The sequence below is a fragment of the Lacerta agilis genome, chromosome 4 (assembly GCF_009819535.1).
Source record: "Lacerta agilis isolate rLacAgi1 chromosome 4, rLacAgi1.pri, whole genome shotgun sequence".
In the NCBI taxonomy this organism is placed as follows: Eukaryota; Metazoa; Chordata; class Lepidosauria; order Squamata; family Lacertidae; genus Lacerta; species Lacerta agilis.
Window position 1 is genome coordinate 62141344 of NC_046315.1, and position 16165 is coordinate 62157508.

The window sequence follows — 16165 nt, forward strand, 5'->3', positions numbered from 1 at the left end:
CAGTGATAAATGCCTTGCAATAAATTGTCACTACTAAATCTCAACAGGAATGTTCAGATGGGAGAGAGCACTCCCATCAAGCTGGCTTTCCCAAGATGCAAAGGGTTTTAAAGGTTAGCTTTTTGTTGGCTTTTGCCCAGGGTAGTTTGGAGAGTTTGGTTCTTGTCTGTGTGATAAGACATCACATCACATCTTAAGTATGCACCTTGAGGGAACTGCCCTTTAACATATCTAGGGTAAGTTTTCATCATGCAAAATGTGTGCCAACTACTCCTTTCTCAATAGAGGGTAATTGCTTGGGATCATATCCAATCCAAATGTGAGGAAAGCAAGACAGGTGCACTGTAGAATTTGCTTAGACCATTTCTCCATTTTTTTCCTGGCTCTGTGAAGAATCTTACTTTCACGAGCATCAGCAAGTTTCCACAGTCCTGTCTGACCCACCAGTTACCCTGCCCATATTGGATGGAAGGCATCGCTTGAAATCTCAGAATATTCTCTCAGTTGAATATATGTCACCTTTGGCCAAGGCAGTTTACAATTTTAAAACCCTAAAACAAATACATTATATAAAAAGGTAGAGTGCCGCAGTTCTCTCAGGCCAACTGAGGACTGATGGTATGTGTGCTCGCTGCTGTGGCTCCCTTGCTTCTGTCTTTCCTCAGAACACACAGCTCTTGGCAGCCCTTGGGAAGGTGGGGGAACAGCTGCCCCAACAGTCCTCTCAGGCTGCTGATGTCTCTTTTGGGAGCCGATGGTATGCGTGCTCCTCAGCCTAGCCTCGCTCACTTCTGCCTTTCCTCAGGTCACAGAGAGCTGCAAGGCAGATATAGGAGGAACTGCCCCAACAGTTCTCTCAGGCTGTTGATGGTTCTGTCAGGAGCTGGTGGTTTGTGTGCTCTCTGGCCTGGTCTCTTTCACTTCTAACCTAGAAAAGCTATACTATGCCTTGGAAAGCAATGGAAAGGGGGTGGGGAGACTCTCTCGCTTCATTCACACATAACAATGAATATTGCCTGAAGAATAAATTAGGAATAATTATGTGGTCTGGAAATGTAAAGAATGCACTGAGGGAACAGTAACAAAAAGCCAGACACTGCAAACAAAACAACCTATGTGCTGTGCACATTCACTTTTTATAAATGTGCAGAATATTATCCCTATTGTTAGCAGTGTAGTTCAAAGTGCCTGGCAAGTGGCACAGGGCCAGCTTCTGGAATTAAGGGGGATTTTTGCCTGAGTATGATGAGACGGGATAGTGAGGCTTATTCCCCAACCCTACCCACTTGGACTCAGAAGTAAGTCCAACATGGCTTATGCCCAGTACTGCAGGTATAGGAATGCAGCCAGAGTCTCTTTGGGGCTCACGTGCAGAGCCCTGCCTCCTAGGACATTATTTATTTATTCCAAAATTTGTAGGCAACTCTACATTCAGAGACACCTGAGTATGCAGAAAACAACATTGAAACATGAAAAAACCAACAAGAATGAAACACAACAGAAAGGAAATCATCTTGTGCTGTAGCTTGGAGAGGAAGCACATGTAGATATAATACGCAAGGGCAATACAAATGAGTCAATTGATGCTATAAGTGAGGAACTTACCTTTGATGTCATTACACCAATATAAAAAAGTTTGCAAAAACACAGTCTGAACAACTCTGGCTGAACAACTCTGACCGACTTCTTTGCTACTTCAGTTTAGAATGAACAAATGAAAGGGAGGAGAGAATGCACTGTACATACTAAAACCACAGTTGCTAGAGGTTTGCATAAAACGAGGCTCAACATTCAGTGCACCCTTTCTCTTTGCACAACATCTTCTGTGAGCAATTTTCTTAGAAAGGAACAAAAGCTTCAATGTTTTCTGCCTGCTAATAGCCCATCAAAGTGCCCACAGGTCTTCCTTTTCATGCAGCGCTGATGTACTCCAAGAACCATTTATGCAGGATTCCTGCAGCATGCCATAGTGGTTGCTTTTCATGGCTGTCAATTATACGGGGTCAGCCAGGAGGATTCAGGCTTTGGACTCACCTGAAATAAACCTGTCAGTCACAGACTTCAGATGCGGTGAACATCTGACATACTTCAGTTGTCCCTGTGGATATGAGCGGCTCTTGAAAGGTCAGTAGTTCAAGTTGCAGCCCAAGTTAGATCAACGTGGGTGGCAGTGGCACAGGACAAAAGCATACCTCAGTTCTAAACACATTTACTTCAGGGCGTGTGCTTAGTAAGCTTGGTATTGCAGCCTTATGAGAGACTGTAAATCAAGGGAATCCATGATGTCCCGTCCCCCCCAATTTGTCTCAATAGAGTTATCCTTCTGTTGGGACTAGGGATGAGGCCAGAGCACCAAGGCATCTCTGTGGCCCACTCAAAGATTCCGAGTGTGCTTCTGTGTCATCTCAAAGCTTGCAGAGTTATGAAGACAAATTCATGGAGGTTAAGACTATCAACCTCGCCATGGTGGCTGTGTTCTACTTCTATGGTTGGAGGCAATATACTTTTGAAATTAGTTTCTGGGAACTGATCATGGAGAGTGCTGCTGAGCTCAAGTTCTGCTTGTGGGCTTCTTGTGGGCATCTGATCGGTCACTGGTGGACTAGAGTGGTGGACTGGATGGGCCTTTAGCCTGACCCAGCAGGGCTCTTCTTACATTCTTACTAACTCATCTTGAACATTCTGACATCTTCCCAAACATTTCTGTGACATTTGTGAACAACAAGGTGTTTGCATGGCCTTGGTGTGGGGCTGGGAGCATCCATTCTGCCATTTGCAACACACCCTAGATATCACAGTACAGTGGTACCTCAGGTTACATACGCTTCAGGTTACATACTTCACTAACCCAGAAATAACGCTTTAGGTTAAGAGCTTTGCTTCAGGATAAGAACAGAAATCGTGCTCTGGTGGCACAGCGGCAGCGGGAGGCCCCATTAGTTGAAGTGGTGCTTCAGGTTAAGAACAGTTTCAGGTTAAGAAGGGACCTCCGGAACGAATTAAGTACTTAACCAGAGGTAGCACTGTATTACATACGGGTACATTCAATCACCCCAGGACAATTAAGAAAGAATTGTTATATTCTAATCCTCATTCACTCCCATCATTTTTAGGATGTTTCTTCAGGGAATCTATGTGGGCATATGCAACATTTTCATCTGCATTTTTTTGTGCCTGGCAAAAAAATAATAATCCCTTTGTCCCAGCCTTTGGCTAAGCAAACAATCTATGGCCTTTTAAACTACATGGCTGGGTGAGGGAGTATTGTATTGTGTATTATGATGTTTTGTATTTTTGTGTTTTTATATTATAAACCACCTTGTGATCCTTGGCTGAAGGGCAGTATAGAAATTTTATACACACACACACACACACACACACACACACACACACACACAAACACACTTTTTTGGATTGAAAGTCACAGACAGAATTTCCCTTCCCCCCCCCATCTACTGCATCTATCTTATATATCCCTTATTTTCCCCAAACATTGGCTTTGTTTAATCATGTTTTTTTTTCTTAAACAAGATTTCTCCTCAACCCAATAATAAACATTTATATTATCATATACTGTATTCTACCCTATAGTTCTATATCTATAGGGTATTATGGTGCTGGAGGAGACTCTTGAGAGTCCCATGGACTGCAAGAAGATCAAACCTATCCATTCTCAAAGAAATCAGCCCTGAGTGCTCACTAGAAGGACAGATCCTGAAGCTGAGGCTCCAGTACTTTGGCCACCTCATGAGAAGAGAAGACTCCCTGGAAAAGACCCTGATGTTGGGAAAGATGGAGGGCACAAGGAGAAGGGGACGACAGAGGATGAGATGGTTGGACAGTGTTCTCGAAGCTACTAACATGAGTTTGGCCAAACTGCGAGAGGCAGTGAAGGATAGGCGTGCCTGGCGTGCTCTGGTCCATGGGGTCACGAAGAGTCGGACACGACTGAACGACTGAACAACAACAACAACAAGTTCTATATCTACATACTTTACATTTCTTTAACTATATCCAGTTATTCTCACCTCATACTCTGTAGCACAACTCCATCCATACTCATTTTGGGTACAATCCACCTCCTTTCTTCTAAAGTGGTACATTCACCCACACACAAGTCAGTGTCCTGCAGTGCCTAAGATTAGATAATAGATTGTTTGTAATTCTCAAGCTCCTTCCTTGAATGTTGAGATCTTACATTCTTTTCCCCTGCAATATATTCAAATTAAAATTAAATTCCTGAAATTTCCACGATTATCTCTGTAACATCATTGTGCTAACATTTTCTTGAATTTTTCATCAATTCTGTTTATTGCTATGGCTAATGAAAAATGTTTTAAAAAACAAAACATCTATTAAGTTATGCTCCTGGTGGGATCCTTTGTCAGATTCCTCTTTTAAAAGGCTATCCTGTTTTTCACACCTTATTTTAAAGGCCTATTTGCACTCCACTTGGCAGCTACAACTTCTGCAAGACTCAAGTTCCAGACAGCTGGGACAACTTTATCCATCCTTTACCACACAGGTGCGCTGACTAACTTGGCATGTAACTATGCCCAATTTGCCCCAACCCAAAGGTGGTATAGCCAGGATGCATGCATTTCCTATTCAACCCCCCTGACTGTACATCAGAAGGGTATACAAACAACAGACCATAAAGATAAAAGTACCATACCTATAGAATCAAAATTACAGATTAATATAGAAAGTTGCCTTACGGCCAGCCAGAATATTTGTCTGTCTATTATCCTATCTTTCTGGCAGTCAAGACTTTCACATAAACTGCTATTTGATCCATTTAACAGGAGATGCCAGAGATTGACTCTGGTGCCTTCTGCATGCAAATAATGTACACTGAGCTTCCCCCAACTGAAATTGAAAGCGCAAGGAGCAGGTGTGTCCATGTGCACACATTATTTGAGCTCTTATCACTAGGTGAATCAGTGCTCTAAGATTTGTAGCTCTTTGTGATCTGACACCCTATGAACAGCAGTGTGCTATGAGATAAGGAACTCCTTCTCTAATATCTGATCCATACTGGCTCATTCAAACATGCAAAACACAACTCAATAGTGCAATCATCTATTGATGAGTGACTGTATGTGGACCAGCTGAAAGAAACATAGAATCAGAGCAGTTTTTCCTGGGTCATACCAATGCAGACTGAAAGGGGAGAAATAGTATGTTTGACTTCTCCTGATTACCCATATTAAACATATCTCCCTTTACATACAAAACAAATGTCAGGGAGAAAACTAGGCTAGAATTCTTTCTTGTGGCTCGCTCACTAGTTTCGTACACACATGCAATTTTTTATATATAGAAGAAACACTGAAAGCTTGACTTACAAGTGTAAAATGGGATATGCCTGGACAGCTGCAAAATGTCACTGCTTTGAGTATTTGTTCCCACTCTGACTGACAAGATTCCATAGCTATTTGTCCTTGATTGCTTTGCCAGTGCATGTTCAATACTGTTACAATGAAGTAGCAGGGAACAGATCACATCAGAAAGGCGGTGCATACTTTGTGGTGTATGACAAATGTCTTATCCACTTAAAATACATTAGAAATTAATATGAATGAAATCAAGATCCTCCCAGGAAACAAACACTTTGCATAATCCAGCTATGTCCCTTTGTAAACTACCAGGTCAAGCATATATGATATGACTTAAGTATAATAACATTTCACCCCCATTGTTCAAAAGCAAGAAACTTACCAATAAGGCAGACCAGGGTTCTATTTCCAAAAGCCATTTTGTACCTTCCCCAACATTGTGTCAGCCTTCATACTCACACACTTGCATTTTTTATTTTTTACTCAGAAGTGAGAGCTGTGAAAAAGGCATTTCAATCAAATAGATCCAAAGGTTGTCACAAGCCAGCCAGCCAGCCAGCAGGGTGAGTGCATCTGACTGTTTTTAGCCACTCGGGGGAATTGGATGTTCCAAGACACAGGCGATAAGGACTGATAATCTCTCTCTCCTTGTATTTAATTTGACTACATTTGTTTTCCCATTGCAAATCTGCCATGTGATGGACTGTCCAAGGAAGTTCAAGCTCGCTTGGAACTCATTTATGCCTGGATCCCACAATAAACAGAGCTTGCTTTATATGACATAATTTCGGGGCTATTTTTGTCACTCCTTTGAAGAAATGTGTTGCTCGCATGATTTCTACCCAGGTCACTCAATGTCAGATCCTCTGGCTTGCACTCCTTGTAAAATTACTGCTTTCCCCTCCCCTTCTCTCTCTCTCTCTCTCCCTCACCCATCTCAGTTCAGTGCTTGGACCGCTATGACAAGGGGTCTAGTGTTTGCATTCTATTCTGGTCACTGTGAGTTATGGTGATATCATATAAACTAAAGGGTTCCAAAATGCATGTCAAATTAAACCACTGACTAATCCTCTTATTTTGCTCGTCTTTCTGCTCCCAGGCTAAAGGTCTGTGTGTCCACAAAATCCTAACACTCTAATCTGTAGGTGCCGATTTGATTTTCAGCTGAAACTTCCTACGAGGAGAAATCACCATACGTGGCTTGTTGGCCCTGGGGGAATAAGAGCTAAACTTGTCTAAGAGTGAAATACACAGCTCGAGCAAAAGCTGCAGCAAAGTTCAGCCCTCCTCCTTCCATTCGTGATGCACCAGCAGCCACAGAAGGTCTATTTAATCAGCCTAAAGGGAAAGAAAAGCCACGGGAGACATCTGAGCTGGCAAAATCGTCACCTGATGCTGGCCAAGCAAGTGCTCTCATCTCCTGTGGACCATCTCCTGTGCCGGAAACAGAGGTGAGAGAAATGTCTGGAGGATGTTACTGAATTCAGCTTTATGAATGAATGAATGCAGGAGACAATGTGTACTAGCAGGACGCTAAACTGGAAAGGGATGTGAAGGGCTCTGTTAGGTTGAAGGAGCAGAGCTGATGGTTGTTCTTCAAGTGCTTCCTCGTCCAGTTGAGTTAATTCACAGCTGCAGTATCTTTCCTTCTTTTCATTGACAAAAAGGCTTTAGAGCATTTTGTTCTGCACAATGAGTTACTTTCTGTCCTACTGCAAAGGACATTGTGGTTCTGTGTTGTCTCAGTACCAAACCCTCCGCAGCGAAGGCTTGTTGTGTGACATTTTGTTGAAGGTGAAAGAAAATGAGTTCCCTGCTCACAAGTCTTTGCTGGCCTGTTCCAGTGATTACTTCAGGGCCATGTTCAAGAGTTATACCAAAGAATCAAAGGCTGCCATCGTTCACCTGCAAGTTATCTCAGCCACTGGTTTGCAACACATTCTGGATTTCATTTATACTTCTTGGTTGCCTTTGTCTTTTGCCAGCCTGGAAGACACTTTGGAAGCTGCTACCTACCTGCAAGTGTCTGAGGCAATTGTCTTGTGCAGCCAATATTTGGCTAACAATCTTACCCTAGAGAACTGCTGCTTTTCTGCCAATGTTGCTGCAAGATTCTATCTTCCAGATGCTTTATCAGCTGTAGAAAAATATCTCATTTTTAATTTCTGGAAACTCCTAGACCTTGATTTTGCAGAACTGCTAGAACTGAATTTCAGATCTTTGAAGGCAATAGTTGAATGTTCAGATCTGCCTATGGTGAAAGAATCTAATTTGCTAGATCTATTGCTGAAGTGGCTTAAGTATGATAAATTGAGGCTGACATATACAACTACCTTATTGGAACACATACGATATGGTCTTATTCCTGTGGAAAATCTGAGAAAAGTCTACACTCAATCAGAAGTGCCTCTAACAGCCCCCATAAAATGCTTAATCATAAAAGCAATAAACTACCACTCATTCATCTTTAGGCAACCTATCCTACAGGATAAGTACAGCACACTGAGAAACCAGAAGACGCGGATTATCCTGCTTGGAGGTATGATTCAACATGAAGGGCCCAGCAGGGATGTGGTGGCTTTTGATGTTTACAATCACAAATGGCAGATTTTAACACAGGTGCAGGATCGACTACAAAATCACTGTGTGTGTACAGTTGGAAACTTTCTCTATGTGCTAGGTGGAGAAATAGAAGATTTGCAAAGTGAAACAAAAAGTCCCACTTTAACAGTGACAAACAAAGTCCATCGCTATGATCCCAGATTTAACAAGTGGATTCTAATCAACGGGATGCTAGAAAAAAGATGCCACTTTTCTTGTTGCATCCTAGAAAACACCATTATTGCAATTGGCGGTCAAGGTGAGGATGGATCATTACATTCATCTGTCGAAGCCTACAACATTAGCCGAGACACATGGACAAAAGTTCGAGATTTGCCATGCAAAATGCATGGTCATGCTGGCACTGTTTGCAAGAGTAACATTTATATATCGGGTGGCAAATGCACAAATCAAAGTAACACAAGTAAGGATTTGTACTCTTTGAGTACACTAGAAGGGCAATGGAAAAAGCAAGCCCCCATGAGCATTGCCCGGTTTGGGCATCAGATGGCCACCATAAGAGATTGCATCTTTACATTTTTAGGCCTTTATGAACCATTCTCTGAAATTGAAAAATATGATCCTGACCAAAATCAATGGACTCGTCTAAGGCCATTGGTCTATGATCGATTTAGTTATGGTTTGGCAGTAGTGGAGGAAACTGCCCTTCTCATTGGGGGGAAGAAGTGGCAAGATTCTCAGGAGATTCCAACTCAGGATGTGGTGGGCTATGATATAGACAATGACTGTTGGGAAGAAATATGCAAAGCTTCGTTGCCTTGGTATGGATTGCAGTGTGCCGTGCTAGAGCTTTCTGAATTACTAGATGCTAAAGACGTTCAACAACAAAAGAGACTAACTGTTTAGGTAACAACTCACCATAAAATGATCTGTAAGGACAATTCTGTAACATCTCCAGAATGTCTAAATATTAAAAATGTTGTCCCATTCTATATTAACAGATAATATTGTGAATCAGTAAATAGGCTTGAATTTTGTATTTCAAAGCACAGAGTAAAACAGGCAAAAACTAAGAACTTGTTGCCAATAAGAGCTGTACATGAACAACTGTTTTGTTTTCAGTAATAACTGTGAATTAATTAATACCTGATTTGCACAACATAAAGTGAATGTGTGAAGAAAGAGGCATATTAAAAAATACAGAATGGAAGAATCCATTTATATGCCTCTTTCTTCATACGTTCACTTTATGTTTGAAGCATATTCCTGTATTCATTTGATACAGGAATTAGAGGCTGCAGTGCTGTGGGTTAAACCACAGAGCCTAGGGTTTGCTGATCAGAAGGTCGGCGGTTCGAATCCCCGCGACGGGGTGAGCTCCCATTGCTTGGTCCCAGCTCCTGTCAACCTAGCAGTTCGAAAGCGCATCAAAGTGCAAGTAGATAAATAGGCACCACTCCGGCGGGAAGGTAAACGGGATTTCCGTGCACTGCTCTGCTTCGCCAGAAGTGGCTTAGTCATGCTGGCCACATGACCCAGAAGCTGTACACCGACTCCCTCGACCAGTAACGCAAGATGAGCGCCGCAACCCCATAGTCGGACACGACTGGTCCTAATGGTCAGGGGTCCCTTTATCTTTAATTGCATGATGTTATTGTATTGCCTACATGATCCCGGCTCATTTTTTTAGTCGTGCCAAAGCTTCAGAATGGGGGAAAGCACTGCAAATTGCACAAAAAAGCAAACAAAACTTTGCACTCCTTAAATCTCTGTCATGCTTCCCATTTTAATTGGTGAAATTTTGACACAGTTGTTCTAAACTAAGGCAAAGAGTTAGCAGCTGGTCTAACTATAATAAGGTTGAGTGGAACATGAAACAATTGTATCTTGTATTCAAGAAATAACACCCTGTACTCTGTGCCCTTTAGGGCCATAAATGGGATAGAGATGTTTGTTTCTAGTTGCTGAATGACTCTGTGCTTCAGCACAGTTATAAAACCTGCCCATGGGTATATTGCGCACAATGCATTTTTGTTTGAAGAGGTAAAGGAATTTTCTGCTTTGACTTCAAAAAGGTACCGGCAGCCTCTTTCTGCATTACTGCCAGGGTAGGATGGGATTTAGTAGTTGTAAGCCATGCCTTATTCACACTTGCAGATATGGTATTTGGTTTCAGAGTGTGAAATCTGACTGTAACTTAACTTTATAATTTTAAATATTCACTTTCAAACACAATCTATTTTATAGCATATCCCTTTAGTCTGAAAGCACTGAAGATGCACAGAAGCACTTCTCAGTCTAATGTACAAAGAAGGCGCCACAATGAAAAAAACCGATGGCACTATTTCATGCCAGACAGTCTTACAAGATGAGGCTGAATTTTATGCTTGGAACGAAGTCACAAACACTGTCTACAGCAAGATAACATGCAGGCAGAATTACTGTTGCCTAGCAACAGGATGCAGTTGTATAAGATGCCCTATAGGCCAATCCTAAGAATTTGTTGGCATGGTCTCACTCTGTACCAATGTTACACAGCCAACTGGGTCAAGGAGGGGCACTCATTCCAAAGTTTCTGGGGATCCTCAGTTTCCCATAAGCCCACCAGTTCCTTGTATAAATTTAAAAGACTCCTAGCTCTACTGCATTTGTAATCCTTTTCTTCCACAGAGATGCTTCAGTGTAGGAAGAAGCATGTAGCTCATGAATATATTTTTTTAACTTTAGGAAAATAGTACAGGCATTTAAAAAAATTCCAGGAACGTCTAATATTATCTGTTGCAATACATATTCTTTTTTCTATTTTAAGTTTTAGGCTCTTGGTTTGTGTTTATTATGCTGTATTTGACTGTGCTTCTATTATATTTTATGCTGCGATCCATGCTCTGGATACTGTGAGACAGTGTGACAGGATAATTCAATCAATAAAATAAGAGCAACAGTGTCAGACAGATTTACACACGTGTCAACTTTAGCCTGTGTGTGAAAGAAGCTATGATTGGTCACACCTTTTCAGATTGTTTACTGGAAAGCCTTGAGTCGCCCCAGCTTCACAGCTGTACATTGAAATAAATACAAACATTAGCATATGTATCTACTAGATACAACCTTCATACTTTATCAGAGAAGGAAGGACTGTGTGATCTTTCAACTTTCTACCCAGAGAAAATTTTGCCTGCAATTTACAACATAAAGTTGTACAGAATTATGTAATCCACAATCTACAAGAATCTTATGAAGCTACAGATTAAAGAAATAGGAACATCAGGAGATGGTTTAGAGCAGGGGTTGTCAACCTGGTCCCTACCACCCACTAGTGGGCGTTTCAGGATTCTAGGTGGACAGTAGGGGGTTCTACAGCACAAGCTGAATCCTCCTTCCATCAAGCACTGGTGAGCAGTAAGGAAATTTTAGCATTTAGTGGGTGGTACGTATAAAAAGGTTGACTACCCCTGGTTTAGAATCACACTGCTGCTCTATCTAGTCCTGGATCAGCTGCAAGCAGATCTCCAGGGTTTGAGATAGGGGGCATCCTCAACCCTACCCAGAGATCCTAGGGATTGAACCTGGCACCTTTCAGATGCAAAGCATGTGCTTTACCACTGAGCTACGGCCATTTCCTATTTCTGTGCAGGATACTATGCAATTCTGGTACGATGCAGGAGTTGTTATTAAACCATTAAGTGATCCTGCTGCAAGTTGATTTTGACCATAAGGCTATGGTTATGTCTAGAAATATCACTTGATGTAAACTGTAAATTCATAAAATGTAGAGGGGGAATGCAGCAGGAGTCAAAAATCAACATTAGGAATAATTATCACGATTGTTGTTCAAGCATTTTTATGTGAGAAATATACAAAATATCACAAGTTATAACAAACAAATCATGCAGTCAAATAAATTGTTTATACAAAGAGTTTCTTATATGTATGTAAATTCATACAAATCTTAATGCATGAATTGCCATTCAGTCTTAATTGAATACAGATTTACGTAAAATTAGCTGTAAAAAGGCCACTCTCCTGTACAATTGTGCAAAGTTTGCAAGACGCTTGGAATCCAAAATGCATCTGAAAAGAAACAAGCAATCCTTTGATCCTTCTTTTAGTCCCAAGAGCAGAAAATAATTGTGCTCTTAAATGTTTATAAGTACCGGTACATTCACTGCATTGAACAGGCTATAGCTGGAAGCTAGCTGAGAGAGTACAATTTATAAGAAAGAATGGTTTTAAAAGATGTATCCCATTTGGGGGTTTATCACCTCATCTCTCAACTGCTCCCATCTGCAGAAAAGCATTAAGAAGCCACAAGGACTTTTTCTTTTGTCATGCTCAGTCTTGGCAAAAATTAAGGTGCTGATAGATAGAGGGCATCTCTAGCCAGGCACAGATGGGTTTAATCATTAATGCTGCAACTTCTATAGTATTTTTGCTTATTGGGAAGCTGGCTGTATGGGGCATCTCCAGACCAATTTTGTGGCATGCATGTAAAGTGCAGCCAACCCCCTGCAATACAAGGGTCTCTCATGACACGAAGGTACCTAACATTCTTCTGGAGGCGTGAGGAGTGAACTTGGCTTCCTAGCATCTCCCAAACATCATCAGCACAAAACAAATATTTTCTCTAACGTCATTCAAAGGCAAGTCTGACTAAGGGTGAATCAGGCAATATGTAGCTCTCATGCATTACCTTCCTCAGATGGTTTAGCTACACTGGGGAAACTTCACCCATCCCTTTCCCAACACTGGAGTGTCCAGTGCTGCTACTGCTGCCTTGGAAACTTCAAGTAGCCACTGAGAGCAGCTGTAAGCAGCACCCTCTCCCTCACTACCTCCCCTGATATTCCAAGGAGAGAGAAAGTTACTTCCTATTACCAAGAGTTTAGATCAGCTCCTGCTGCTGACCTTCATCTGCCCACCCTTGCTAGCATATGCCCCAAGAGAGAATGCAAAACAAACTGAACTAGACAAGCAGCTTGTCAATTTCATCTCCTTCCTCTCTCAAAAACACACCAGAAGGTACATGCATTTTTGTGCTTGCTCAAGGATGCAGACTATAGGTGTGTATGCATTTATATTGAAAGTGGAAATTGATAATGCTACCATCCCCTACATCTGTGCACTCCAAAAGAAAAAGATAAAATGGAAAATGACTGTGTCCATTTCACCCCAATTTCCCTAACTAAATTCGCTACCTTTTCAACTCCAGGAGCTCCATAGCAAAGGATGGCATTTCCCCCCAAATGGTAATGGTGAAGAGACAGAAGGGTGGGATAACATATGATCGCCATGCACATCACAAGCCACACCTCCACATCGCGAGGGCACTAAGTTGTTTCACTTCTGGAAATGCCTGCACTGGACCTCTTGCACTGGAAACTCAAAGATTACCTGCAAATCAGACAATGGGATGACAATGGGAAATAAATAGGAGTGTAATAGTTTGGGAGAAACATTGTATGGATTCTGAGGAATGCATGAATGAGAATAAATGTTAAAGTGCCACTGGTTACAGTCATTCCACTTGTGCTAACATAATAATCAGCTTCACAAGGCATGCAAGTGATTCTGCATTAGAGGAATATCCCACTGAGCCTTCTTCCTGCTCAAAGCCTATTTATAATGACTTCTGGGAATTTTGTATGACTGAATTTGCATATAATGCTAACCCACAGTTTATTGCTGTGCGGAGAAGCTTCAATGAGCATGATGTCAGGCATATATATTCCACCTCACCCCCTGGCAAGGATAGTTTCATTTTTAAAGAATCTAGGCTTATAGTTATGTTGAAACCAGGGATCCTAGTTTAAAACAAATTCTGGCTTCATAATGCATTGTTTGAAGTTGACCTATTAGGAAACTTGCCAGGGGGTTTGTTTTAAATCAGGATATATGGTTTGAACATAACTACATGGTATAAGCCAAGATTCTTTAAAAGTGGAAGTAAACTAGTAAGAAGTCCTACTCTGGCTTACAGGAGAAGGAGAAGGGATGGAGGCATGTATGAGCCTAACTCTTTGCTCAAGCTCATGGGGCCTTTTCATGGAGCACTATGGCATGTTTTTGTGTTATGTGGGAAAGCAGCCTATTAAGGAAACTGAGAACCACATTAATTGTGTATGGAAATTTATGTATATTGATAATGTGCTGAACTGTGGGCTATACTGATAGTTTTCTCCAGCAGATTAGAAAAGAGATTTGACCCACCCACCTATGCCCCCTTCCTATTTACCAGAGTTTTTAGAACATCTCATATTTAAAGCAGGAATTTACTTGAGCTGGCATATTTGAAACATTTTAAAGTTTGACTTAAACAAAAAAATCACTAAATGGAAACTTTTGGCTAACAGTACAATATTTTTTTTTTCTGCAAAAGAGTCAGGTGAGACCAACATAGGGCAATAATATTGTCCAGTCAGGTCTCTGCCATAACTGAAACAAAGAGAGCCCTTTATCCTCAAATTAAATCTGTGCTATAGATTGTCTGTTAACCATCCCTCAAAAGACTGGAAAAACAAAACTTTGACTGTTTAATATATAATCTAAGCTTATGAAAGTCCAGTTTACCCCTCTTATTCCCTGACTGTTTTTTTTAACGCAATCCTATTCACAGCATTGTACTTTTTTCATTTTTTAAAATACCTAAAATATTCCACCAAATATAAAAGTTTAATTCCCACACTGGCCAAAACAAAGGCTGTATTTTGAAAGTGTAACTCATTACAACAGTTAAGATACTATTAAAATAGGAAACATATCTGACAATCAGTAATAAAACACTGTTCTTGTGCCATCTTTTCACTTGATAAATCAATGTAATCCTCCAAAATATATACTCATTAAAATATATATATTTTAATCCTTAAAGACAATGGTCACGATCCAAGGAAAGCAACATGCATGTGTTTCTCTTCAGTTTAAAAGTAGTTTAGACTCTTCAGCACCAATATCAAACAAAATGTGAAGGATTCTGTCCCACGAGTGCATATTCCTTCTTTGGATCGTAGCCAGTGTTTGTAAACATAAACATAAACTGAGCATCAGCAGCGTAGAAAGTATGTATTTATTCGCACAATGACAATGGAATTTTTACTTTACTCATATCATAAACAATAAAATAGATCTCCTGTAAGTCGATATAAAAGCTACTCAGTGTACTTGATAAAGGTCTGAAGTGCCACAAAGAGGCAAAATCATTTTCTTTTATACATGTGTTTCAATATAGGAATGTGTGTGCGCTAAAGAGTCTAGAAGAGCATCAACTTCATCAGAGTCATTTACAAGGTCCTCTGAAGGGTTGTTCTGAGAACTATCCAGAAACAGGTCAAGGTACATTTGTTTCCAGTCTTGAAAGTCTTTAGATGTCAAATCTGGATTATCCAGAATTTTATCTATGATGGCTACTTCTTCTTCTCTGGCCTGGGAGAAAACAAAAAGATCTGTTCAGAATGAGGAACAAAGCACCCTTTGTCTTGTGCCGTTAGCTTTTAAAGAACATATCTGACATACCATTGTACTTTGTGATGCCATTTTTAGATAAATACCCTAAAAGCCTCATTTTAAGATCAGTGGGAAGCTCCCTAAAAAAAAATCTGACAACCACTCTGTTTGGTGTTTTGACTAATTTGAATGTTTGTTCTGAATTAGTGGTGGTTTGAGATTTTGGAACTCTCCCAAGAAACTTTTCTAAAGTGGTGTATATGTAGCTGTGATGGAAACAAGCCAAGAACAAAAGGGGGGAAAGCGGGGCAGGGGGATCAGGGGGTGGGGTACAGAAAATGACAAGCAACAGAACATAAAGAGGATCTCTGTCATATCAACAGAAAGAGATGCTAAGGAACATAAGGGATTTCTTTCTGGTGTCTGAGGAATCTATTTATCATTACATTAAGTTACGGTACTATGTATTGGCAAAAAGGGGATTCTCAGAACATGGTACCTGGATACAAAAAAAATTCTGTACTCCTATGAGAAATCTTGACAGCTGGGCAAAATTATTTCATATTCTGAAGTACACAAAGCAATATGATAGTATCTAAATATTGTGACATCACCAGGCTTATGGATCATGTCTTCATTTACCACATAATGGACCAGAAGAAGATTAACTCTTCATTAAAATGGGAACTGAGATAAACGTGTTTGTTGTTGTTGAGAAACCAAAGTTTTCTTTCTTTCTTCGAACTTCTTTTGTGTACAACATTTCCCAGTGTCCGTGCAATATATCCCTTGAGTTCTATGCAGGATAGTCTCAACACTTTTGT

At 40.7% G+C, this 16165-nt stretch overlaps 2 protein-coding genes across 6 annotated transcripts in view; one reads left to right on the forward strand and one right to left on the reverse strand.

Moving 5' to 3' along the window:
- The first annotated feature begins 6788 nt into the window (after positions 1-6788).
- KLHL34 (kelch like family member 34) lies at positions 6789-9025 on the forward strand. Its single transcript, XM_033147270.1, has one exon. The coding sequence runs from the start codon at positions 7032-7034 to the stop codon at positions 8805-8807; it is 1776 nt and encodes a 591-aa protein (XP_033003161.1). The 5' UTR covers positions 6789-7031; the 3' UTR covers positions 8808-9025.
- A 2700-nt stretch (positions 9026-11725) lies between these two features.
- Positions 11726-16165, reverse strand: part of CNKSR2 (connector enhancer of kinase suppressor of Ras 2) — a 139404-nt gene continuing 134964 nt past the window's right edge. For 2 of the 5 annotated variants that reach the window (XM_033147266.1, XM_033147265.1), the window contains one exon: positions 15105-15320. In XM_033147266.1, coding sequence (XP_033003157.1) covers positions 15105-15320 — 216 coding nt within the window. Of the gene's footprint in view, positions 11973-13096; positions 13293-14951; positions 15321-16165 lie in introns of those variants that run through there. The other 3 variants (XR_004426480.1, XM_033147263.1, XM_033147267.1) reach the window with 3 other exon arrangements.